The 24,269-nt window shown below is 38.1% G+C and overlaps 1 protein-coding gene across 3 annotated transcripts in view; it reads left to right on the forward strand.

Annotated features, from left to right (window-relative positions):
* Positions 1–24,269, forward strand: part of ADAMTS9 (ADAM metallopeptidase with thrombospondin type 1 motif 9) — a 174,601-nt gene that overhangs the window by 18,370 nt on the left and 131,962 nt on the right. For 2 of the 3 annotated variants that reach the window (XM_009200388.3, XM_003894219.5), the window contains exons 4-11: positions 11,298–11,587; positions 14,172–14,255; positions 14,357–14,472; positions 15,590–15,630; positions 15,739–15,844; positions 19,057–19,203; positions 20,447–20,588; positions 22,195–22,299. In XM_009200388.3, coding sequence (XP_009198652.1) covers positions 11,298–11,587; positions 14,172–14,255; positions 14,357–14,472; positions 15,590–15,630; positions 15,739–15,844; positions 19,057–19,203; positions 20,447–20,588; positions 22,195–22,299 — 1,031 coding nt within the window. The remainder of the gene's footprint in view (positions 1–11,297; positions 11,588–14,171; positions 14,256–14,356; positions 14,473–15,589; positions 15,631–15,738; positions 15,845–19,056; positions 19,204–20,446; positions 20,589–22,194; positions 22,300–24,269) is intronic. The other variant, XM_003894220.5, reaches the window with a different exon arrangement.

Consider the following 24,269-nt stretch of genomic DNA (forward strand, 5'->3'; position numbering starts at 1 on the left):
TTGGGTTTTGCCCCTTTGGAAACTGAGGACTTCATTTTTAATCATCATTCACTTTTATCTTATAAAATACAAGAATTCATAAATTTTTAATACTGGGGGAAACTTTAGCGAGAACTTCTATTCCAGGCCTTCTCTTTATGGATAAGAAGATCAAGGCCCAGAACTTCGAAGGGACTCCTAATATTGGAGCTAGAATGAATGGCAAAATTGAACACAGGCTTCTTACTTCCCAGTCCTGTGTTCTTTCCAGGCTGTAACACAGGAAAAAGCTGCAGATGGTGCCTGGAAAGGGGATGTTCAAAAGTATGACTCAAATGAGCTTTGGGAAGTGCCATTGTATTTATTTTAAGTGTGGGAATAATTAAGAATGAACTGTTGAGACTGTTCAAGAAGTTGTCTCAAGCTTATAGAGAAAGATAGAAAGGTTTCAATTCATTTAAGGGATTAAGTTGTCACATCGAGAGCTGAGTATACAGCAACCAAATATGATTTTAAAATAAATAAATCCATCAAGCCTTTTCTGAGCTGGACCAGGGTATTGGGGAAGGTGGCCTGTGGCTGGGGAGGAAGACCAGTGAGGTCCACCAGTCACTGGAGTACAGCATGCCCCTGTGGTCACTCACTTCCATGGTCATGGAACATGGACATTGGGACGAGAAAGGGTTTCAGTTGCAGGCCCTATAAACCAGTCCTCAGTGCCTATAAACTAGGAGACCTGTGTATCAAAAGAATGTGGGAGATACACTCCCTACGAGTGGCTTACATGCCTTTTCAAAGAGCTCCAGCCCAACTGCGCTTTAATCTCTGATATGAGAATGATACCTAGACCCACCACAGGCACCACATTCAGCGTCAGGGCCACCCACAAACTGCAGTGAAATGTCAGATAGCAGGCAGATCCCAGCAGCAGGCCTGGGAGCCACTTCATTCCAGCAGCCTTAACCTCCTGCTCATTCTAAGTAATGAGAGTTAGCACAGCCCGTGCCTCCAGAGTACTTCCTACCCACCAGGCCCCATTCTAACACTTTATGTAGACTAAGTTATTTCACCCTCCCTACTGCCCTATTAGGCACGAACTGTCATTATCCCCTTTTCACAGATGAGGAAACTGAGGCACAGAGGGCTGAAGTGACTCAGCAGAGGTCACAAAGATTGAATGCAGAGCAGCTGGGATTTACACACAGGTCTCTCTGATTCCTGAGCTCACACTCTTATCTCCCACAACACGCTGTCTCCTGTATCCACTCTGCAAACACTTCCTGCCTAGAATGCACCATCCTATACGGTCACCAGGAGGCCCTTGAGATGTGGCTAGTGTCACATGTTGAAATAATATTTTGCATAATTGGGTTCAATAGAATCTATTATTAAAATTAATTTAATCTGTTCCTTTTGACATTAAAAAAATGTGGCTACTAGAAATTCTTAACTTCCACGTGTGGCTTGCATTTTATTTCTACTGGAGAGTGCAAGCCTGGGAGATGCCAAGCCGTGGCACAAAGCAGCCTGAGAAGCGGCCATGGCAAGCGAGCTGCAGCCAGGACAGGGTGGCTGTGGGCAGCTGGCACCCTGCCAGGCAGAAAGATCACTCTCCCACTATTGCTAAGAGATAGAGTGAGTCAAAACCAACATTTCCCAAATAGTACTTCACAGGATATTGATAGCAAAACTAAATGTCTCTTAGTAAAATACAGGCCCTAGAATGTTCAGCGTCTTATACTACTTCAAATAGATACTTTAAGTATTTTCACAAGTTATTTCAAGTGTCCCTCAGTTTCCTCATTTATGAAATGAAGGTAATAGTTCCTACCTTATCGGGTTGCTTTGAGGAATAATCAAGTGCTTAGAAGAGTGCCTGACAATGCGGGGTCTTTTTTTTTCCATATGAACTTTAAAGCAGTTTTTTCCAATTCTGTGAAGAAAGTCATTGGTAGCTTAATGGGGATGGCATTGAATCTATAAATCACCTTGGGCAGTATGGCCGTTGTCACAATATTGATTCTTCCTATCCATGAGCATGGTATGTTCTTCCATTTGTTTGTGTCCTCTTTTGGAAACCATCATTCTCAGCAAACTATCGCAAGAACAGAAAACCAAATACCACATGTTCTCACTCATAGGTGGGAATTGAACGATGAGATCTCCCACTCGGACACAGGAAGGGGAACATCACACACAGGGTCCTATTGTGGGGAGTGGGGGAGAGGGGAGGGATAGCATTAGGAGATATACCTAATGTAAATGACAAGTTAATGGGCGCAGCACACCAACATGGCTCATGTATACATATGTAACAAACCTGCACGTTGTGCACCTGTACCCTAGAACTTTAAGTATAATTAAAAAAAAGAGTCCCTGACACAGAGAAAAGCACTCAACAAACGTTGGCCAGTATGATTATGGCCTGTAGTCATTGTTGTTATCATACTTAGTTGAAGGAGTTATAGAATGGAGAATGAAAAGGACACAGAAGGGCTTTTGTGGCTAGTGTACCCAAATCTCAAGCCCAAGTCAGCAAATTTAACTCCCCAGGTAGCTGAAGACACCCACCCCCTTAAAAGGTAGTGAGGGGACCCTCAGACACCTCCCACTGCCCACCACTGCTCCTTGAAAGCCAAGAAGCTTCTCAGTTGTTGCCTTCCACTCGCACGCCCTTCTCTCCCTGAGAGGGAAGCCCATCCACACATCCCACCTGCGTTTTGTTATAGTGCCAGTGATGGTGCTGTCCCCGTCACTTGCCTCTTAACTTGGCAAAGATCCCGTAAGTTTGGCAATCATGCGATTCAACAAATGTAAACTGGTTTCTTTCCTGCAAGACTTCTCAGGGCTCTTAAAATGCTAATATGCATGGAGAAAGTTCCAGATGTGCAAGCTGTGTTAAGTGTTTTGCAAAGTTAATTGATTTGTTTTTGAAACTATCTTATGGGACTAATGTTCCATAAACCACTCTCATGGAAACATTGTTTATAAAGGTTCAGGCCAGCCCAAAATGAGTCTTAGCCACAATCCCTTCTGCCATCACTCTTTGTATTTATTTACTGTCAGCACTGTGCATGTGGCGCTACTTGACACTGGGCACATCACTTAAAAAATAATAATAAAACAAACAAAAAGAAAAAAACAGCTCACACTGTTGTTTGTTTTGTTGATTTTTGTAGAGATAGGGTCTCCCTATGTTGCCCATGCTGGTCTTGAACTCCTGGCCTCAAGCATTCCTCCTGCCTTCGCCTCCTAAATTTCTGGGATTACACGAGGAGCCACTGTGCCCCATAAAATATTATTTCTAAAACAGAATTGTTTTGTTTGAGAATGTCAATATCCTAATTTATAAAGAGCAGATGTTTTGCATTCTTCAAGTAAAACAATACCACTAATAATTATTATTACGTTAAATGTGTAATGGACCTGTCTTCTGTGCCATGCCCTGCTTTAAGGGCATTTTATGTATTATCTCTTTCAATCTCCACAGTTACTCTTTGCAGTATGCTGTTACCATCATCATTTTACAGATAAGGAAACTGAGGCTTTAAAGCAGGAAATGACACAAGAAAGGGCAACTAGAATAGCTTTAGGGCAGGAATGGGAACCAGGGTTGGCCTGGCTCCAGAATCCAAGTGGAAAACCACAGATGATTCCTGTGCAGATTTGCTTCTCTCTGTCAAGCTTGGGTGGAACAGAAAGGGGTCTCGCCTTGCTCCTGAATCCTCCCTTTGGTCCTGTGCTGTGTGAAGTCACAAGGTAGCCCAGCGCCTGCAGGAAATTCAGTTAAATTTTGATAAACCTTACAAAATAGAGAGCAATAATTAACTTCCCAACTGTTAATGTTAACATTCAGATCTCCTAGGCCCAACCCCATTTGGTGGGAAACACTTCAGTGAGTTAACCACTGAATAACAAGGCCTGGCTGGTATTTGCTGAAATAATCCCAGTTATTTAGTAACATACTGTGCATTTTATTGTACTAAAATGTGAAATGAAGCTCATTTAAAACATTTTTACCAATAAATCAGCAGATGTTAAAAGTTTTTCGCTGTGAGATTTTTTAAAAATAAGTATACTATCTTAAATTTTTATAATCTTTTTTTTAAAAAGATTGGACCCACATTTTATTCTTGTTTTGTCATTGCTGTTGTTTATTTCAACTTATCTAGCCCAGTACTTGGCACAAAATCGATGTTCAAGGAGTGAATTTTTAAAAAATTTAACTCACAATTTATGAGAAATTCTCTATATGATTTCTTATTTAATTCTCAAAATAGCCGTAAGATGGAAGCAAGTATTTATACACCCATTTAAAGGTCAGGAAACTGAGGCCCAGAGAAGTGACTCAGAAAAGATCCTTCAGATGGGATAGTAGGGTGAAGACCAGCCCTCAGCACTTCTGGTCTTGTAGTTCCTCCTCTTTTCACAGTATCATAAAGCTGGATGTCAGAAATGCAATCAGGCACACTCTGTGCTGATTTTCCCCACTAGGAGTATACAGCTCATGTCCTTGAAATTGTTATTGTAAGCCAGAAAATTGTTTTTAAGCACACTTAGTCTCTCTACCTCAAATGGTTCCTTTTACTTCTAACTCACTTTATGACTTTATGACTGGCAAAAAAAAAAAAAAAATAGAAAAATATGGTAACGATATTTATTCATTCCTTCCTATGCACTAGGCACTGTGCTAGCACTTTGCATGCATGATCTCCAATTATTCCTCAAAGCCACTCTATGAAATAAGTACTGTTTTTAACTCCACGTTATAAGCAGGTGTCAGTTGTTTGCCCAAGGTCAAATAGGACTTAAATCAGGCTGCCCTTCCTTCGCTGCACGAGTTCTTCAAACATTGGCTGTTTGTGGCAGTGTAAGCATGACTACTTCCCTTTTGTGAGCATCAACACCAAAGTAGTTGCAAAAGCCGATATTAACTCATGTCCTTGTAATAAAATGTTAGAACTGTAATACCTATGATGTGGTGATAGGAAACATACAATTGCCAGTTAGAGCTTTTTTAAACGTCTAAAATTATTTACATGCATATATGAGGATTCAGATTGCTAAGTATTACACTTTTCTTCTAATGCAAACATGCGCTTACTAATTGGAGGCATCAATATGCTATTTTAGGATTTGAGCTAGGCCAAGTTTTTCATTAAGCTATTTAATTAAGTAAACATGATTAACTTTCGAGGAATCCTCAAAGAAGAAGAAACATGAAAAAATGATGTCCTGTTTCCAGGTGTCTTATTTGAACTTCAAGAGGAAGCAAGAAAATGGTGTAGCCACTTTGGAAAACAATTTGGCAGTTCCTCAAAATGTTATACGTAGAGTTACCGTATGACCTGGCAACTCTACTGCTATGTATATATACAACAAAAACAAAAATATATTCACCCAAAACCTTGTACATGAATGTTCATAGCAGCAATGTTCTTATTCAGTTGGGTTGAATGTCCACCCAAATGTCCACCAACTGATGAATGGATAAACATTATGTGGTATATCCATACAGTGGAATATTTAACAGTAACAAGTAATGGAATACTGATGCATGCTACAACATAGAAGAAACTTGAAAACATTGTGCTAAGTGAAAGAAGCCAGTCACAGAAGGCCACATATTGTATGACTCTACTTAAATGACATGTCAGAATAGGCAAATTCGTAAATACAACAATATAGGTTAGTGATTGCCAGGGGCTGAGGAAAGGGGAGAATGTAATGACTGCTATGAGGTATGGGATTTCTCCTTGGGAGTATGAAATTATTCTAAGGTTAGATGGTGGCCTTGATTGTGGAACTCTGCGAATATCCTGAAAACTATTGATCTTTATACTTTGAAAATTGTACTTTATACAAATAATCTTAAACTATTATTGAAAAGTTATCATAAATGTAAAACTATATATGAGGAAAAAAAGAAGAGCAAGAATACACAGACCATTTTTACAGTGCTTTCCAGGGCAGTGAAATTTTATTATGTAGCCTATTCTGATTAAACTGTAAGCAAAGTGACTTTGCAAATTCCTGAAACACGAGCCTCTATTCCTCCTTTAGCATTATACTAAAAGCTCACAAAAGAGAAATGTGGATGACTTTCTGTTTATCCTAACAGTGTGTACTCTGTGAGTGAAAACTATTCTGTTATTACAATTCTATTCAGAAGCAAGAGAGTTGAGTGGGTATATAAGATATAGTGTCTATTTTTAATGCTATTTTTAATGAGAAATTCAAAGTTGCTTGCTAAAATGGTTAATGTGATAGAAATTAGTTGGACTAATTAGGTCAATAAATATGATTCTAACTCATTAGGAGAAAAGGTCAGATTGATAAAAGACTGAAGAGCATTCTGTTTTAGAAGAAATTGCTTTTGATCCTGAAGAAATAATTTGGGTTTTGCATTTTCATGCCATCTAAAGTATGCTGAATTATTTCTTTGATACACAGATTACTTGTGGGTGAAATATCCTCTAGAAATATTACAATTACATGAGTTGTTTGCTAGTAGAAATTGTAGCCTTTTTCTGATTAATGCCTTCATTTCTTTGATTATATTTATAAGTATACTTTGTTTCCAATTATGGCCTTGATTCATCTGTAGGTTTTCTTGTGCCCAAGTCCCCTCTGATGATTCTGATAGTACATTTGTTTTTCCCCTTAGTGGTCAAAAAAAAAAAAAAAAAAATTCCATACAACATTTCCTGAGTGCTGTTCTCACTCAGTAGTTTTCTCTAAGTAAATCCAATAAATAAAATTGTAATATTTACAGAAAACATTAAATAAGGATTATTTACTTTTCACAAACTTAGTGATATAGTTTCTCTTTTTTAAACAGCTTTATTGAAGTATAAGTCTCATACGTACTATTCACCCATTTAAACTATACGATTTAATGATTTTTTGGTACATCCACAGGTATGTATAATCATCATTTCAGTCAATTTTAGGATATTTTTATCACTTGAGGGAAGAATCTGTACTTTTTAGCTAACCACACTTCCATCTCCCCACTCCATCTCTATCCAAAATACTTCAGACTAGAAGTCTTTCAGATTTTGGATTTTTTGGATTTTAGAATGTTTGCATATACTACACATAGTGAGACATCTTGAGCATAGGACCCCAGTCTAATCACATATCTTTCATATACACTTCATACACATAGGCTGAAGGCAATTTTATTCAACAGTTTTATTAATTGTGTGCATGAAATAAAGTTTGTGTTAAATACTTATGTGTGGAATTTTTCACTTGGTAGTGTCATGTCAGCATTTAAAGTTTTGAATTTTGGAGTATTTTGGATTTGGAGTTTTCAGATTAGGGATGCCCAACTTGTACTACTCTACTTTCTGTCTCTGTAGATTTCCCGGTTTTAGACATTTCCTATGACTGGAGTCCTTTGATGTGTGGTCTTTTGTGACTGGCTTCTTTCACTTTCCTGGTAGAATAAAGTCCATCAAAGTGTTTTATAATGATAACAAAGTCAATATATCAGGAAGATATAATAATTATAAGCATGTATGCACCTGATAATGGAACACCAAAATACATGAAGCAAAAACTGACCAGAAATGGAAGGAGAAATAGACAATTCAGCAACAATAATTGGAAACTTCAGCACCCCACTTTCAATAATGGATAGAGCAGCCAGGCAGAAGATTGACAAGGAAGTAGAAAAGTTGCCCAACACTATAAACCAACTACTAACAGATATCTATAGGACACGTTACCCCACAAACAGCAGAGTATTCTGAAGTGAACATGAAACATTCTCCAGCACACACCAGATACAAGAACATAAAACAAATTTCAATACATTTAAAAGAATAAAAGTAATACAAGACATCTTTGCTGATCACAATGTAACAAAATTAGAAATCAATTACAGACAAAAAATGAGAAGCGCAAATGTGTAAATTAAACAGCACCCTTCTAAATGAACAATGATTCAAAGGAGAAATCAGAAAATTTTTTGAGATGAATGAAAATGAAGACTCAATATACCAAAACATGGGATGCTGCTAAAGCAGGGCTTAGAAGAAAATTTATAGTTGTAAATACTTCTGTGAAGAAAGAAGGTCTCAAATCAATAACCTAACCTTCTACTTTAAGACAACAGAAAGAAAAGAGCAAGCTAAAACTAAAGCAAGCAGAAGAAAAGAAATCGAGATTAGAGCAGAAATCAACAAATGAGAAATAGAAAACCAATAGAGACTTTAAATCTTCTAAAATGTCTAACACTTTACTTACTATAATAAATCAAATTATAATAATTACAGAAGACATTAAGCAAGGATTATTTTTCCCAGTGTAAGTGACATACTTTCTTAATGTATTAAAAAATTTAATTTTCAACATAGCTTCCATACACCTGTTGTAAAAAACAAAAATCTTCGTGAAAATATCCACCAGGCACTGTCTTTTTCTCAACTCATATTTATTTTGGGAGCTGTTCACCATATCATGAGCTCATTTCAAACCGTAGCTGTTGAGAAAGCTCACCTCATAGAGCACGGTTTAGGGAATTGAGCAAATCTACGACTGATTCCTTGTACCTCCACTTCCTGCAATGTGACTTTGAATACGTTGCTAATTTCTTTGAGACTTATTTTCCTCATTAGAAAAATAGAAGTAATTTTCTCACTTTGAAGAGAGTAAGATAGCATACATAGAAGAGCCTAATTCAATGCCTGGTACATAATAGGTGTGTAATTAATATCTCATCTATATTCATTTGATGATTTAACAATTGATTTGGCCTTGGTATGCATATACTGAAAACTCATATATGTATACCAATGTCAGTTGGTAGACATGCAATAGCCATTGGCATTGGTAGACATATATGAGTGTTCTTGAAAGAAAAACTAGAAGAAGAAGAATGTAATGTTACATCTTATGTACCAGGTTTTAGGCTAGTGATGTTATCTATAACTGGACTGCATATAACTTGTTTGACAGTTTGGACAGATTTTACTATAGTAGTCCTCCCTTATCCTTGGGGGATATGTTCCAAGACCACCAGTGGATGCCTAAAACCACAGATAGTACCAAACGTGATTGCCATTGGCCAGAAAGTTTCTGTTTCTGTCTTCCAACCACAAATTTAATGCCTCTCCATCTTAAATAAACTGATTGTGCACTGTATCCGTAACTTTTGCAGTTTGAGGTGCGACGGCAAAACTAGCACTAGTTTCTTTCCATTCTTCATAGTTTTACAGAGGGAAGATCTGTTCTTACCATAGACTTTAACAACCTCGGCATGCAGAGTTTTTTTTTTTTTTTTCCTTTCCTTATTAAGTTGAGAGTTTTCACCTTTTCACTTAAAGTTAGCACTTTACAGCTTCTCTTTGTCTTAACCCAAATTACCAGCATCACTACTCTTGCACTGTGAGGCCATCATTAAGTAAAATAAGGATTCCTTAAACACAGCACTGCAATACCTCGACAGTCAATCTGATCACCGGAATGGCTACTAGGTGACTAGGTGGGGCGTGTATACAGGGTAGATAGCTAGCCTAAAGGATGATTTCCAACCCCAGGCAGGATGGGGCAGGATGGTGCCAGAGTCCATCACACTGCTCAGAATGGTGTGCAATTTAAAGGTTATGAATTGTTTATTTCTGGAATTTTCCATTTAATATTTTAGGACTGAGGTGACTGCAGGTAACTGAAACCAAGGGAACCGAAACCATGAAAAAGGGGGGGACCACTGTATTTTAAGAATGACTAAAACACTCAACTTGGGTAAAATGCACATCCTGGCCTAAACTGATTTTCTTAGCAGTTGGTTATAATGGTCAAATATTTAGTCCTTTCAAATATGAAATCACTTACAATCTAACTGTTTTTAATTTTTATTTTTACCTTTGGTATTGATGTGACAAATTCTATCCCTTATGGTTAGGTAAGCATACTTCTTCATTGTAGAATTCTGTTGCCTATTTTAGACCACAAGCTGGTGGCATTAAAGCATTAAAGCACATTTATGATCTGACTGTCAAGTTAACTGATTAAATTCTGTTTTTACTCAAAGTGTATTTTGGCAGGCATTTTAATGCTTATTCTGTTTATTGCATAGTTGATGATGCAAAAATTCAGTATTTTCATCAGCAATATAAACTTCAAGCCAAGTTGGAAACTAGTGATTCTCAAAATGTCAGTGTTAATATCAGTCACCTGGGGATCTAGTTAAGCGTAGATTCAAGCCTGGGGTGGGGCCAAAGAATCTGCTTTTTAACAAGCTTCTAGTTGTTGTCAATTTTGCTGGTCCACGGACCCTGCTTTGAGTAGCAAGACTGTGGAGAACCCAAGAAGAGGCCTAGGCATGAGTTGGAAATCAGTAGAGCTAATCTGACATTGTAAATCATGGTCCCAGCTGCCTGCCCAGACTCTCAGAGTTTATTTCCTTAACTGAGCCCTGGAGTAAGTTAATTAAAAATTCAAAGACATTGAATTGCTGTGATTCTATTCTTATATTTTAAGTACTGAAATGATATAATAAGGTAATAAAATACCTGGTTGTGCATTTTCTACAGTTCCTTTGTATCGTCTGTTAGCCTGTCCACCTCTCAGACCTCTTTGTATTAGAACTAATTGAATAGCATCAGTGGAACTTTTTTTTTTTTTTTTTTTTGAGACAGAGTCTCCCTTTGTCTCACCCAGGCTGGAGTGCAGTAACGTGATCTAAGCTCACTGCAGGCTCTGCCTCCCAGGTTCAAGCACTTCTCGTGCCTCAGCCTCCTAAGTAGCTGGGATTATAGACGTGCACCACTATGCCTGGCTAATTTTTGTATTTTTGTTAGAGACAGGGTTTTACCACGTTGACCAGTCTAGTCTCAAACTCTTGGCCTCATGAGATTCAACTGCCTTGACTCCCCAAAGTACTGGGATTACAGGCATGAGCCACTGCGCCCAGCCTCCATTTAAGTTTTTTAGAGCTCTGTAGCTACATATTGGCCCTTACTATACCTTTGGCAAGAGTGGGATTCCTGGAATCAGTCTCAGCAAGGCTTTTGTTACCAAATGAAAAGAATAAGAATCACATGCCTTGTTTCCCTCAACCTCAGGCTTGATTTTCTAATACCATAAGTGAGCAAGTGTGAAAGCTTCCCAGGGAAGCAAACCTCAAATCCTTAGTCACTTAGGTGGGAGTACAGATTGAGGTGCATCTATAGAGTCCACGGTATGCAGGACTTGTTTTTGTATGTAATCTGACCACAGAGGCATCAATTTACAATGTGTCAAATTAAATTCTTAATATAAAATAGCTGTGGCTTGAAATGTAATGCGTTCCATCTGATTTGTTACAGAACACAAAAATAGGCACAGTAAAGACAAGAAGAAAACCAGAGCAAGAAAATGGGGAGAAAGGATTAACCTGGCTGATGACGTGGCAGCATTAAACAGCGGCTTAGCAACAGAGGCATTTTCTGCCTATGGTAATAAGACGGACAACACAAGAGAAAAGAGGACCCACAGAAGGACAAAACGTTTTTTATCCTATCCACGGTTTGTAGAAGTCTTGGTGGTGGCAGACAACAGAATGGTTTCATACCACGGAGAAAACCTTCAACACTATATTTTAACTTTAATGTCAATTGTAAGTACAATCAAACAAAGGTGATTTATGAGGTCTCTAAATGTGCCTTTGGGGAATGGGTTTCCACTCAGTGCTTTGGAGAACCATTCAGAACTGACATTTCAGCCATTCAGGCAAGTGACTGAACAGAACATAAGATTATTTGTTGGTTGCCTTTTTAAACTGACAACAGTGGTTATCAATATGGAGTATTTATTCTGCGTTAGACAATGTGCTTCTTACTTAAAAGGTATAATTTTGAATCCTGGCAACCCTGCCGGGTGAGATTATCAATCATGCCCATTTTATAGATAAGAAAACTGAGTCTCAGAGGAGTTAGGTCACTTGCCCATGGTCAGGTAAAGTTAATAAATCACTTGGACACTGCCTGTGACCTTTAGCTTGTCCAGTTCCCAAAACCAGTGCTTTTTGCCTCACTTAGGAACTTTGCACAGCCAGTTGTGGATATTCAGTAATTCTTAGGGAGGCTGGTTGTGAACCATAGTCACCTGTGGAACTTCTAAAAATAGCCTCTTCCCCGGGATTCTAATTAAGTAGCCTGGGGAGTGACACCTAGGAGGCTTTCATTCTATTTTTCTACTCCCATTTTGAATTAAAACCACAATATATTTGCATGGTTTTTAAAAAATCAGACAGAACAAAGACTATTGTTAAAAAATAAGTACCATTCTCTATGCAGACTGCCAGGCCCCTTCCCAGAGGCAGCCACTGTTGAAAGTTTTCTTACATGTTTCTAACAAGCACTGCCCAATAGAAATATAATGCAAACCACATATTTAATTTCAAATGTATTTAAATTTTTTAAAAAGTTTTTTTTCCTAATTTTAAATTTTCAAGTAGCCACATTAAAAAAAAAAGTTTTTAAGAAAATGGCCAGGTACAGTCACTCATGCCTGTAATCCCAACATTTTAGGAGGCTGAGGTGGAACAATCTCTTGGGGCCCGGAGTTTAAGACCAGCCTGGGCATTATAGCAAGACCTGGTCTCTATTAAAAAAAAAAAAGAAAAATTAGCCAGGTGTGATGGCATATACCTGGCTCATATATAGTAGACTGAGGTCCTTGGGAGCTGAGGTGAGAGAATCTCTTGAGCCCAGGAGGCTGCAGTGAGCCTTGATTGTGCCACTGCGCATCAGCCTTGGCAACAGAGTGAGACCCTGTCTCAAAAAAAAAAGTAAAATATAAACAGGTAAAATTAATTTTAGCAATATATTTTATATCAAATATTATTTTAAAAATTATTGAGGTATTTTACTTTTTTTAATACTAAGCCTTCAAAATCCAGTGTTTTACACTCTCAGTATAACCCGATTTGAGCTAGCCACATACCAGTACTCACTAGCCACATGTGATGAGTGGCCACTGTTGGGCAGTGCAACTCTAGGTATTTCTTATGCAAACACGTTTGCATATACAACTTCTTTTCAAACAGGAGGCATTTTCGCATACTGTATTACACATTGCTATTTTATTGAACGATTCGAGATGGTTCCAGAAAAGCCCATATAGACCTCCTCTTACTCCTTTTCAGCTGTAGCATAACTTTTCTTTCAATAGATGAGCCCTAATTTACCTGAACTAAAACTTATTTTTAATAAATCCCCCAGATGGATATGAAAAGCAATCCTGTTTGGGCATAGCTTTAGGGTTTCTTCTTCCCCCCATGTGGGCTGTGGTACTCCTTGCCTTTTTGTTCACTGCTGTGACCCATTCCCCTCTGCCCTCCGTCAACCCCGCCTGGCCTTCATGCTCCTCTCGCCCCCACATGCTGCTCAGTCCCAGATACCCCAGCCCTCTCATGCCCAGGAGGGAAGGGAACATCTAATCTGGCCCTGCACATATGCATAACCTCATTTTCACTTCTTAATTTCAGATCTCTCATAAGAATTTTTATTATGAACATGGACTTTGGGTCAAACTGCCCTAGGTTGAGAGTTCTGGCTCTGCTATTCACCAGTGTGTTGCCTCAGACAAGTGACTTAATTTCTCTGAGTGACTTAGTTTCCTCATTTGTTGAACAGAGATTTTAATAGTACCCAGACCAGAGTTTTGCTGTATAGAGACTAAATGCATGTGTGTATGTAGTTTTCAGCCAGTTCTCAAGCATTTAGTAAATGTTAGCTCCTATAATTAATTATAATACTACAAAAATAAAAACCCCACCAGGTTAACAAAGTTGTCAAGGACACAAATTGGTGGTAAACATTAAAGAACAGCAGTGTTGGCTAACATGCACCCAATGTGAGATTCTATAAGGTGGCAATCTAGGACTTCAGAAGAGAAGAAAGAGCTTAATGGAAAATTAATATCCAGTGTTCTGGTACAGAGAACTGTTAAGTCACGTGGCAATGCAATTTCAGAGGAATTTAAACTTGTTTGAATTCACTGTTACCTAAAACTGTGATCTATGAATTTTACGAAGAGACTTTACAAAAAGGATTGTTGAGTGAATGAAAAATTCACAACCACAAAATGCATATGTTGCAAGAAACGTAAAAAAGAGGTGGAGCCCAACGTAAGACGTGACTTGCTTATTGCTTACACGGAGTTCACAATTAACTTTGAAAAATTTATCTCGGTTGCAGGTAGCCTCTATCTATAAAGACCCAAGTATTGGAAATTTAATTAATATTGTTATTGTGAACTTAATTGTGATTCATAATGAACAGGTAATAAAGTTTTTTTTCTTTTTTCTTCTATCTGTATCCGAAATGGCATATCTAATTGGTACTGGTACAACAGATTAACCATAATTCTTCTCTGTATTTAGGATGGGCCTTCCATATCTTTTAATGCTCAGACAACATTAAAAAACTTTTGCCAGTGGCAGCATTCGAAGAACAGTCCAGGTGGAATCCATCATGATACTGCTGTTCTCTTAACAAGGTATATGGATTTCTTATTCCTCAGATCTTTCAGTCTCAGGTCAAGTTGATGGGATGTAGTCACGCATTCCTGATAGTCAGCTGCTGGTGGAGGGTTTCTCAGCTTAGGCACTGTTGACATTTTGGGCTGGATAATTCTTTCTGTGCATTGCAAGATGTTTAGCAGCATCCCTGGCCTCTGCTCACTACGTATCAGGAGCACTCCCTCCCCTCAGTTGGGACAACCAGCAATGTCTCCAGACATTGCCACAGCCCTCCGTGGGAAGGGCAGAATCACCTTGGTTGAGAACCACTAACTTATAGATGCCAAGTGAGGAATAAATGTGTTAGGCAGACCTGAAAATGAATGCCTTATATAACAGGCAAGGGCAGCTGCTATTCAGATGGACCTGGCATTGCCATGTAGTATATGAGTTCAGTGTTGCCAGCTTTTATGATTTTGCAAAAGCCAGAAAAATGAATTTTTTTAAACTGTGAAACCTCCCAATTTTTCTATGGTAGCTACTATCTCAAAATGTTAAAACACTCTAGCAACACAGAGGCATGCTGGCTTAATTGTGCCTCCCACCTCCTGCCATCTCTATTGTGGTCATGAGCATGTCCTCTTTTTTTTTTTTTTTTTTATTATACTTTAGGTTCTAGGGTACATGTGCACAATGTGCAGGTTTGTTACATATGTATACGTGTGCCATGTTGGTGTGCTGCACCCATCAACTCGTCAGCACCCATCAACTCGTCATTTACATCAGGTATAACTCCGAGCATGTCCTCTTAAATGAAAGTAAAAGGTATCTTGCACCTTCTCAGGAATGTTCTCAAAGAGTCTTTACAAAACTAGAAACCAGGGTATTGGGAAAATCCTGGTTGGAGAGATTTTTTACTGCTCTGTGACCACCCTGACCACAGAAAAAGACTTCTTAATGTAGTAGTTTATAATTCTTAAATCAACAATTCCAAAATTTTTTTCAGTTTTGAAACTCTGGTCTTATGAATTTACTTTTTGTAACCCCCACCCCAAAGTGTGTGCTGTTGTGAATGCCTAGACAACCCTAAAGTGTTTACTTATATTGACACTTACTCTTTGATGTCATCAAGGCCTAAGTCTGCTTTGCTTTCAGACAGGATATCTGCAGAGCTCACGACAAATGTGATACCTTAGGTGAGTTCTCTGTGCGTATCTTCTATGGCTAAAACAGTTTACTGCATGTTTTTATTTCAAGCCACAGTTGCTTTTTAGAGTAAACCTTGTTGTTTTTCCTTCTAATAGGCCTGGCTGAACTGGGAACCATTTGTGATCCTTACAGAAGCTGTTCTATTAGTGAAGATAGTGGATTGAGTACAGCTTTTACGATTGCCCATGAGCTGGGTCATGTGTGAGTTTCCTTTCAGTAATTTCATTTAATTCAGAGTGACCTAAACCTTTTATTCCTTCGCGTCAGTGAGCATTTACTTGACTTTCAAGTGTGTAAGACACTTCCCGAGTCATAGTAGAGTTTGCAGGGTGGAAGAGCTTTGAACCTAATTGGGTGAAATGACTTTGACTTCCGATAGTTGAGTAAACGCAGTGCACTCTCTTCAGCCATAGCTTGTGTGTATCTTTGGTTTAACTGCTCAAGTTCAACACATAAGGTCTAATAGTCTCCTTTCCTACTGGGAACTGGAGAAATGGGGTCTTTCCATTCCTTCTACTAAAGCAGAGGATATATTAGCCTAGAGAACTTTCCTGATTTAACACCTTTGTCCAGGAGGGTCCCCCACCATTACTGTGGCCCCCAAGATTTTTACAAAGCCAGACCATTCCTGATTCTAGTTATACACAGTTCTAATTCTGATATTTAGCATCTGGGAACAGTAATATCCCTTTTTTCAGGAAAGAGAATGAACAAAGATAGAAAGAAGGAATCATTTCCTAATTATGATCACTAAGTGGCTATTATGAAATGGCTTTTCCCTTTTGCTTTTTAGAAATAGAGCATGGTTAGAACATGGGGCAAAACACTGCAAATTTACTAGAAATTATTCTGAGTTTTGATCTGCATTATTTTCTTTCTAGGATGATTAAATTACTTATACTATCTATTTTGAAATAATTTTCTGAAAAGATATTAATATAGCTGCAGATCAATTTGTGTGGCAGATGATAACTTTACTTAGAGCTAACATCATTTATAAAACAAGCTTTTCATTCATACATTTAAGGTCCTCTATGTGCAGTGTAGTGTATGAGGCACAGAACAAGATGCATATATACACAGGTGTCTCCAATTTAGCTCAATCGATAACAGGTATATTTTTAAACTAGTACTTTTCAAATGTATTTTAAGAGCACACCCCTTTTCTTTTCTCCAGAGGAAATATAGTCAAATGCCCCCTATTTAGAACATAAAAGAGGTATGGCTTTCCATTAAGCATTTGTGGCAGGCCCAACCTGCTTAGTCAACATCTTCTCTATCCTTGTGTTTTCTGAAGCACCTTTGTGAAACTCAGGGAAGCCTTGAAGAGAATTCCCATTCCAGCTTCCCGAGCTTAGTGGCTGTGGGATTTGATCAAGTAATTAAAGCTCTCTATGGCTCAGCTTTCTCATCTGCAAAATGCAGATAATAACAGTACAGATGTAGAATTCCTTATCCAAAATGCTTGGGACCAGAAATGTTTTGGATTTTGGATTGTCTCAGATTTTTGCAATATTTTCATATACATAATGAGATATCTTGGGGATGGGACTCAAGTTTAAGCAAGAAATTTATGTTTTGTATATACCTTATGCACATAGCCTAGAGGTAATTGTATATGATATTTTAAATAATTTTATGCATTAAACAAAGTTTGTGTTACACATTTATGTGTGGAATTTTCCACTGGTGTCATGTTGGCACTCAAAAAGTTTTGGATTTTGGAGGATTTTGGATTTGGGGTTTTGAGATTAGGAATGCTCAACCTGTACTATTCATTGGGTAAAATAAGTGATTAAATGAAATAAAGCATCTCAAGCATTTAGCACATTTTCTGGTGTGTTGTGAATACTGAAAAGTCATGGTTATTGTTGTTCGTACGTGTCCAATAAGTATTTATTACTATTTAACTCCTTCAGTGAGCAAATGTGAGTAACATTTGAATGAAAATAAATTTTCAGCTTATTTACATGCTGAAATAAACTTGACTGTATCAAGTAATTGTGAGAGTGGGGAATAAACATCATCTGGGGATGGGAAATAAACACCACTATAGAGAAACTGCTAAGATTTGAATGCCTTGCTTGTTTTAAGTTTGTTGATGCAGGTATTACATTGATTATGCATCAGGGAACTGGAAACCAAGGCATTTATTCTTTTAAGAAAATAGATTCTTAAGCATAAGAGTCTCACGTTTTAAGAACTATTTCTAAATTCAACTAAGATCGAGTTTTTCTGTCTCTATTGGTGAGTATTAAGAGGCATAAACTTTAAAGAAAAAGGGAAAATGTGATAAATTAATGGAATAGACTCCATAGGCTTTTATTCCAACTTTTATATGATGCAAATCTACATGCTTCTGTCTGACTCACTTATTTCTGTAATCAAGATGAACTAGTGAAGGGAATTTCTCCCTCAATGCTACATTAATTACATGCGTCAATTTTGTGATTGGGGATAGTCATCCAGACAGAGGGAAGGTGACCCTTCTGAGGTTGTCACCCAGTGGATAATTGCCTGAGCTGAGAATGGCATGTGGGTCACAGAATTGGTGTTTCTGGATTTAGGAAATACTTCCTACTTTTTTCCACTCCTTCTGGCTAAGCCAAGAATGGCAAGTATGTGTTCATGCTGCTGCATTCCCTTCCAGGCCCATAAGGATGTTGGCAGTCCTTCACAGCCTTCTCACAGGCGGAACCTGGATTAATTTAAGAATCCTTTTGTGCCTGGCTTTTCAGGAAGCCAGTACCAATCAATTGGTGTTGGCATGAAGCATGAAACTATTTGCCATCTCTGAGTTACGCCAGTAGAATTGGCATGCCTCTGGTTTCCATGCATACCACTACCTTTCATGGGTTTTATTGTGCACAAACTTTGCATGCCTTTAGAATGATATACCTACACAGGTATATAATTTGTCACCCTGATCCAAAAAGGGGAAGATGCCAAGACCCATAGTGAGCCTCTTATTAGAAAGCTCTTGGCTTCAGTTTTTGACACTTCCCTGACTCTTTATATTCACATTATCATAAGTTGCCAAATTCTTGACTCTATAAATTGCCCTTTAACAGCTTATTAGGAATTCCAACTACTGTATTCTAGCACCAACTACAGCATATTCAGAGCCTCTGCAATTCCAAAAAGTACACTTAAACCAAATACATGGGCCAACCCACATCTTTTAAAATGCATTTTATGCATTTACACTTCGTATTAAGTTGGGTGAGAATTATATTTTAATCTACAATCTATCTCGAATTGTCTTATATTTTGTTCTACTTACCAGAGTTCAGGTTCTTATCCAAAATGCAGTTAAATTTTTTTCTCTTAGACAGATGCATTCCTGAAGCAATTAGAACAGCATGATCCCTTGGTATTTATTGACATTCTCATCATTGTCTCATTGGCTTTAGGTTTAACATGCCTCATGATGACAACAACAAATGTAAAGAAGAAGGAGTTAAGAGTCCCCAGCATGTCATGGCTCCAACACTGAACTTCTACACCAACCCCTGGATGTGGTCAAAGTGTAGTCGAAAATATATCACTGAGTTTTTAGAGTAAGACTTGAACATTCTTTTAGCACAAACTTCTAGTGCCTGGTCTACATGTAGTGAACGAATTGTGGGAAAGACAATACAAAGTCAAACATTCCTTTTCTGTTATTTTTGTTGACATTCCTTGGAGAAGGCAAAACAAACAAACAAACAAACAAAATACTCTCTGACATCTGTGTAGTTCATATCCTTGCCAGAGTTTAGAAGGTTACAGACTGAGCTAAAGAAAAGGTTGGAATCTTAAAGAGGATGTGGAAATGTTGCTTCATTTTGGGTAAAGTTTTGAGATTTTTTCAGACATGGGGAGAGGGACTATGAATCTGATTTCTTGATGAAGGCCGCAAGTATTTATGCACTTCTAATTTAGTAATTTTGGCCTGAAAAGGGGTGGGGTAGTGAGATGATCCCAAAGCAGAGTCTGTGGATGAGTGGAAATTATAGTAGCTCCCACACTGTTGAATTGAGGACCTTCTCTCTCTGCCTGACTCTTCCTCTCCCCCTCTTCCTCCCCCTTTTCTCTTTTTTCCCATTTTCTTTCTTTTCTTGTTTTGTTTTTTAAGCTTCCTGCTAGGCTGCTCAAAGATCCAATTACATTATACAATGCCCCTGTGTCACAGATTTATTGCTCTTCTCTCTCAGAAGTATGAAAGGTTAAGTGATTGTCCCAGAGTCACTGGGTGTGTATTTCTGCAACCACAGGGAAGAGGAGGCTTTATTAATCAGAACTCAACGGGTGTGAATTTTCCAGGAGAGGTGTTTGCTGAAAACGGAAAGAACCGGAGGGTTGCTGTTTTTCTTTTTAACCAGATGTGTAAAGTGTTTTCTTTCTATGAGTCATTGATTTGCTTATGCATCCCTTCAGCAAACATTTACTAAGCACCTGTTGTCATGGACAGGGCCCTATGCTTCGATGAAAAAGACACTATCTTTGCCCTTAAGAAGCTTACAGTCTATTGGGAAAGATAGTCAAACACAAACAGATAATTGCTGTGAAGTGTGATCAACCATTGTAGCAGATGTATATTTCCTACTGGCTATGTTGTATTCATTGTGTGTGGTTCTACAACGTAAAGAGCAAAAATGTAACTTCAGCATCTGGATTTAATCTTGGCTGTAAAGAATAGAGCACATGTTAAAAAGTAACTGTCCTCTCTACCATTACAATGGTGGGGTGGCCTTTACCATTATCTGGAGCTCTTGACAGCCACCGTTCTCACCATCTGTGTGTTTCTGTGTATTTCCATAGCACTGGTTATGGCGAGTGTTTGCTTAATGAACCTGAATCCAGACCCTACCCTTTGCCTGTCCAACTGCCAGGCATCCTTTACAACGTGAATAAACAATGTGAATTGATTTTTGGACCAGGTTCTCAGGTGTGCCCATATATGGTAAGTGTAGGAGGACCACTTCTGCCCTCATCTACTGATTCTGCTCTTCTTTTTATTCATAGTTTTCTATTGGATTCTAACTCGAATATAAACTACCCAAGGAAAAGCTGAGAGTAAAATTGTATATTAGTGATCATAATAATTATGAAGATGACACAACAGTACTATTGCTCAGTGTTAAATAATGCTTTACCTGCACTTTCTCATGTCATCCTCATGGCAGCCCAAAAGGGAAATGCCATCATCACTTTCATTTTACAAGTGAAAGTGAGGCTCAGAGGCAGCAAGGTTACAGAGTTGGGAATTACAGAGCTCAGCTTTTTTCTCTCCTTGTCGCCTTTAATGCCCTTCGACTTGTCCAGGTGACCTAAATTATAGGGACTCTTCAAGATTCAGAAGAGGTAACTCATGAGACAAACGTGTCTCTGTGTTTTAGCTTGGGAAGGTAACATCCTGTGACCAACTGGGGCTTGAAATCATTTCTGCTGGGGCCTCAGCTGGGATGGCTGTGTGATATAGCCTGATGCATGTGTTGTGGAGGTTTGGGCCAGTGACATCATCTAGCAGTTATCAGGTTGCAGATGAGTAGAACTGTGCTTCTATGGGGTGGCCCATTCTGTCTCTTTGGGGTGGCATGTGTGTGTTTCTTTTGCTGGGAGTGTCTTCAGAGATTGCCTGGTGAATTGAGAAGTACAGTAGTATTCCATGGAAATAATAACAAAATTTTGAGTAAACTTGATTCATGGCAATATTTGTTTTTATGTTATTTATGATAGGAAAAATTAGGAGTCATTGAACTGCCAAGCAAAAGAAAAGTTAAGCAAATTATAGTGTCTCCCTTTTGTAGCAATTGAAAACGATCTGCATCTGGGAACATGCTCCTGATATAATTTTAAGTTAAGATAACAAGATAAACAATTTTATAAAGTATGATCTCAACCCTAAAAGGGGAGAAAAAGCTACAGAAAAGATGGAGTAGTTTGAAACCTTTTCTATTTAAAAAAATAAACTTTTAATACTTGTGCAACTTTTCTACTGTAAGTGTGGTTTATTTTAATAATTAGGAAAAATTAAAAAATCTTTTAAAAGTGTGCCCTGAAATAGAGTTAAATATAGCAAATGGAATAAATCTAAAAAACAGAGCATTTAGAGGAGGAAGAAAGCAAGTTGTAGGATATGTCAGTATGGTGCAGTTGTAAAGCTTACATGCTGTCTATTACTGGAGATTTATTAACATTTGTAGTAAAAATGTTGGGAATGATGAAGTGATGAACACTACTCAGGACTGTGGTCACTTCTGGTAAGAAAGGGAAGGGAAAGGGACCTAGGATGAGTACATAGGGCCTTCAGCTGTGCCTGTGAAGTTTTCTTTCCTTAGCTTGGTGGTGGGTACATGGGTATCCATTACCAGGCATAGAAATGTGTTTTAAGGGCTGCTGTCTATATCTCTTTTAATATTTTAGCATTTATCATGCCAAGAAAAGAATTTCCTTTCCAACTTACCCTATATCATTAGCGAAACATTAGTTGAAAGCAAGCTTTGCCTTGTTTGATACTGTCAAATAAATCATTTGTCACTCAATTGCCATTTCATTGAATTGAGCAGATGCAGTGTAGACGGCTCTGGTGCAATAACGTCAATGGAGTACACAAAGGCTGCCGGACTCAGCACACACCCTGGGCCGATGGGACGGAGTGCGAGCCTGGAAAGGCAAGTAATGCCCTGTTCTGTCCTTCTGTCTTAGGGCAGAAATGTGCACAATTTTGGCTGTATAATCAGACACCAATGTTTAGAATATAAAACAATGCAGTCTGTTTTAGCATGCGTAATATTTTTTAGAGGACAGATGTTTAGCTTACTATTAAAAATTGTGAAACTTAGATTGTATAATGCTGATACCAGAGAATATACCTATCATTATTGCTTCAATATTAAGATATTCTCTCAACTTAAGACTTTCTCTCATTTAAACATGTCTAAAATTCCAGTGTGCCTATGGGAACATTTAATGTGAGATTGTATTTCTTTTTCTTCTCTTTTGGGGTGACACTGGAAAGCTATTGGTAAGTTGATGGAACAGTTTAGAATCAAGGAAATATAGAAATATAGTACATCTATTGCAGGTACTACTATGATACCAGGCTTTTGCCAACCGGCATTATTCCCTTTAAGGAGCTGTAATGTCATCTAGGATATATCCAAATCCAGGTTCTCATGCGCTGGTTATAATTGTTTCTACTGATTTGTTAATAGCTAAACAGAATCTGCTACTTTTGTGGCCCAGTGGTAACAGTGTCTCATGCACCTAGGAGTATGATTAACTTAACCTTCTGTACCTAGTGTGCATTTAAAAAAAATGGTGGCATGTCAGTGATACCACCATCAGCTCAAAAATTTGGTTACAAAAAGTTTTAGATATAAATCCCAATTTAAAAAGAAATACACATGGAAAATGGCATTCTATCTGTAACTTACCAAGGATACAATTCCTGAATGATATTTCTGAGTGGTTTGCTATCCTTCTATATGTTTTTCCCTTTTTTCTCTCCTCTTTGCATTGTCCACTTTACTTACTTTTAATAATTCTCATCTCATTTCGCTTTCCTCCGCTTTACCTTATAGACTCAGTAGCACCCAGAATGTTTCTGTGGAAGAGGTCCTAAGAGATGATGGAACTTCAGTACCTGTTCCCTGATCTTACAGAGAAGAAACTTCTCAGTTTCTTGTCTCACAATGAGTGATTTGTCCAAGGTCACTCAGATCATTTGGCACAGCCCCTCCTCTGAAGGGGCAGCAGGTCCTACTGGAGTGGCCCTAACTCAGGCTCACTGAGCTCCTCCAGTTTGTGATGGTCAAAGAGGAAGACTAGTGGATTTTTCAGTGTTAAATGATCCTGAGGATATGAAAGTTTAAAAATATAAAGACCAATGCAAAAATAAAAAATTATAATGAAGATGCTTTTGTCTTTGACTTAAATTGGAAACAGAGTCAGCTCATGTGCTAATTTCTCTGTGGCTGGGACCTCATCAATTGAGAATATAGCTTTCCTCAATGACAGCCTAACAAAAAGTGTATACGGATACAAGCGTGTAATAGCTTCTAGAGCTTTCATTGGTGTAAAGGGAAATATATCTCTTTGACCAAAGAGTGAATCTTTGCAAGACGTAAAACTTAGTGGATTGGAGGCTACAAAATCATAGTTTTGTCTGAGAGTCCATGGCAGCCATTAAAAATTGAATATGGCACTCATTCTTACAAAATCAAGATGTAGCCTCAGAGTCCTTCTAAACACAAAGATCCAAACAACTGCTACCAGTTGGTAGGAGATAACAATAAACTTAACACCTATTTGACAACTTGGTTAGTTGGCTTGAGTTAGAACCAGCCCGTTATATTACTTAAATTGAATCTGTTTGATCTCAGCAAAATCACTGGTATTTAGTTGTGGTTCTTAACCTGATAGACCCACCCACTGTGTCTATTTCTGACACATGTTATTGCTGCAAAAGAAACACAACAAAGAAAAATTTTCAATTACGTGATGAAATGACTTGTATTTAGTAAAATTGTCATGAACGTGCTATCAAGCTCCATATAGCAGTATGGTTACCCAACCAGTTCTAGAATGCAGAATAACTTGGAGGATGTCAATTGTGTCTTTTCCCAATCTTCTGTTTTTG

This window comes from Papio anubis, chromosome 2, assembly GCF_008728515.1.
Source record: "Papio anubis isolate 15944 chromosome 2, Panubis1.0, whole genome shotgun sequence".
NCBI classification, from domain to species: Eukaryota; Metazoa; Chordata; class Mammalia; order Primates; family Cercopithecidae; genus Papio; species Papio anubis.